A 3,598-nucleotide genomic window follows, 5' to 3' on the forward strand; every position below is an offset into this window, starting at 1 on the left:
ATATATGTGTGATTACTTATGAGTGTTCACATCATGTTGGACACTTTTTCCTAAGAATGAAGTAAAATACTTTTGTTGAATTTCGAGCGCAGCTCGAGCATTAATAGATGCTACTTCCTCGTGCCTCAGATATCTTCATTCGTGCTACACAGAAGACATGAACACTTCCTATGTCACGTGTCGCGAAATATTATTATTAAATGGTTTATTCATTTCTGGAGTAGAAATTTCGAAGTCAATCTCTCTCTCTCTTTTTCTCTCTCTCTCTCGCTCTCTTTTTCGCTCTCTTTCTTCCTTCTTCTCTCTTTTTCTCGCTCTCCCTGTTTATATATATGAATACACGTACATTTTTAAACATTTTCAGTTTCATTTTAGTTTTATATACTTACATTTGTGTTCACATATCTAGTTTGTTACACAGATTTTTGTGTCCTTTTTAACTTTTTCAGTATTTTATAATATTTGCGTTTTCTTTTTTTATAACTAGATTTTTATTCTTGTAACAAGTTTTGCTCTTAATTGTATTTAATTTTAATGATTGAAAGGACACTTTTTTAGATTGCAACAAATCTCCCTTCCTCTCTCTCTCTCTCTCTCTCTCTCTCTCTCTCTCTCTCTCTCTCTCTTCGCAGTCTTTTTCTTTTATTTATAATTATTACTAAACGATTTTTTTGAAAGTATTAAAAAAATATTTCAAGTTTCTTTCTCTCATTTCTTAATCTTTCTTTCCAATTGTTTATAATTCGAGAAAAATCATTTGTATCTCGGCATTTTAATCGAAAACATAAAATTGACAAAATTATCCATCATTCTGCATTTAAAGACTTTTTTAATATAAATTATACTATGACAATAACAAGAAAATTTTAAATTTTACGTATTCTTTCGACTCCACTCTGTGTCCATTTACTATAATTTTCGCAGAACGCCAATTGCACCTTCCGCAGGAATAGGATCGTTCCCTTCACACATCCACGCGCCGGGAAGAAGAGGATGCCACGCGCCGCGTAAAAGCGCCCTACCTATCTCGGTCGCAACTTTCCACGAAACTTGTGGCAGACTCGCGACAAAAGAGAGGGAGAGAACAGACCGTCTAACAGAATCAATTCGGAGTTCTCCTCGCCTCTCTCTCTCTCTCTCCTCATTTCTCTCTCTCTCTCTCTCTCTCTCTCTCTCTCTCTCTCTCTCTCTCTTTTTCGTGTTCAGGATGACTTCACGGATGCTGAATTTAGACCACGGGGGTCGTGGCTGCGCGACCCCAGACGCCGCGACGCCGGCATTGTGCCCCGACGCTAATTTTACAATAGCCGTCTCACCGCCAGACGCGAACGAGAAGAGCACGTGTGGCGGCTGCAGCGACGGCGGCATCTCGACGTTCCTTGCGAACGACGACGACGACAACGACGACGACGATGACGACGATGATAATGATGATGATGATGATGATAATGATGATGATGATGATGATGATGATGATGATGATGATGATGATGATGATGATGATGATGATGATGATGATGATGATGATGATGATGATGATGATGATGATGATGATGATGATGATGATGATGATGATGATGATGATGATGACGATGACAACGACAACGGTGGCGGCGGCGGCGGTGGTGGCGACAGTGACGCTCAGAAGCGAACGGGTTAAGCGTACGTTGTCGACATCGATGCAAAATAGAAGAAAAAAAAGTGCCCCCAACGGTGAGAGGAAGGGTGAAGAAGAGCGGGGGCGGTACAGGATGAGCAGCATCGTCGAAGCGTAAAGTTAACCAGTGTAATTTTCGAAAAGAAAGAAATAGAAGGTGACAGGGAAGATAGGGAGGGAAAAAAGAATTGTATCGAACTGATCAACATTGTGTATGTCTAAATATAACGGCGGAATTCAGTGTATACGTATGCGTGAATAGCATGTATGTATATTGCGTGACTACGAGATTGCCGGCAATTACCGGGTAATTATTTCAATTACGATATGCAACATCCGCCGTGCGGCACGATGTTTTCTATCGGATTAACATTGCCGATCTACATCGATTATGATAAAGAGGGGCTTACGAAGCGATGCTTACATCGGATTAGATCGGCGATGATTTTTGCGACAGTGCGCTCAATGACGCGTCATTGAAAATGGAGCGAAATCGTATCAATCGGTAGGAAATTATTTTGTATGGTCAATGAAAATATTTAACTTGGGATAATTACTGGGATATTTTATATCCCAGTGATGGCGAAAAAATACCAACTATAAAATATTGTTTTACATAGATATTAAAATGAATAAATCATTAACGGCATAAACCACAACGCAAGATGTGCGTAGCGAAAAGTTTTATATTTTAATCATATTACAATTAAAAAAATAATAAAAATAATAATAAAAATAATAAAAAATAATAATGTTTCGATCTTAAATTAGGTTATCTTCAATATTAAATTTTATAATTTCGGAATTACGCTAATAACACAATATCGCAGAATAATATAAAGAGTTTAAAATTAAACCAAGATATAAATTGTTATAAGAAAATTTTTTTCCAATTGATAATGTTCATAATAAGTTGTCTTTGCTGTGTTAGATCTTCAAAGAGAAGATAGTCGGATATTATATCGGATATATAATCTTATTAAATTGTCTATTGTTAAAATTTAATCAGTTTAGTTCTATCGCTAGTCTTCTTTGGTTAGTCACATATAATTTCTAGATTCTATGTGCATAATTTTTATGAGTCCTATCAGGATGTGATGAACTTATGTTAACGAATAAAATATCTGAGACTGTATGTTTATATAGATATTATATAGATATTTTGTATGTTTAACATTTTTTTTCTTTTTTAATATTCTATTCTCTAACAATGTAGATTTTAGAATTTTAGAATTCTTAAATATACAATTTCGAAAACCCGCATTATGTTAATTGAAATTTTCCTTTTTTAGAAATACTTTCAGAAGGTATTCATTTCATTTAATATTTTTTTGGTTTCTACTTACTTTTTTCAGAAAATTATGGTTAAGTCTAATAATATTCTCAAATACTAATCGAAAAATAATCAATAGTATAATTGTTAATAATAGTGATTTTAATTGGGGTAAAAACACGACAGTTAATCATTTATGTAAGAAGAAAATCAGATGACTACTTCCAAGCTACTTAAAAGAGTGTCAAGTATCCTCCGTTATAGATTAGAAGATTGTGTCTCATTACACATCGCATTTTCGTTCGTTTGCGTTCATTCGATATGCCGCGAACATCAATATCAAACTGGATGCAGATGAAATTCTTACAGGTTCTATTACCTGAGCCCGCGAGAAGGCCCGCCTCTCACGTTACTCGTTAGCCCATGCAGCGGTCCGATATCCTGGACGGTCAGTTATGTAGAACCGCCCGAGAATAATCAAGAAGCAGAAGGTACAAAGTATATATGAATCTACTAATAACTGACAGATGTGATAAAGCAAGACATCTTACTGTTTTGTCAATTTAGACCCTTTAAGTCTTAACAATACTTATCATTTTATGCAAATATTAAAAAGTTATTACGAGTATTTAGTTACAGTCTGTTTCGTATATATATATATATATATA

At 35.2% G+C, this 3,598-nt stretch overlaps 1 protein-coding gene across 1 annotated transcript in view; it reads left to right on the top strand.

Annotated features, from left to right (window-relative positions):
- LOC108687946 (protein NDNF-like) overlaps positions 1-3,598 on the top strand; it is a 10,416-nt gene that overhangs the window by 2,605 nt on the left and 4,213 nt on the right. The window contains exon 2 of the mRNA XM_018193991.1: positions 3,300-3,421. Within this exon, the coding sequence (XP_018049480.1) occupies positions 3,300-3,421 (122 nt within the window). The remainder of the gene's footprint in view (positions 1-3,299; positions 3,422-3,598) is intronic.

This window comes from Atta colombica, unplaced genomic scaffold (assembly GCF_001594045.1).
Source record: "Atta colombica isolate Treedump-2 unplaced genomic scaffold, Acol1.0 scaffold222, whole genome shotgun sequence".
In the NCBI taxonomy this organism is placed as follows: domain Eukaryota; kingdom Metazoa; phylum Arthropoda; class Insecta; order Hymenoptera; family Formicidae; genus Atta; species Atta colombica.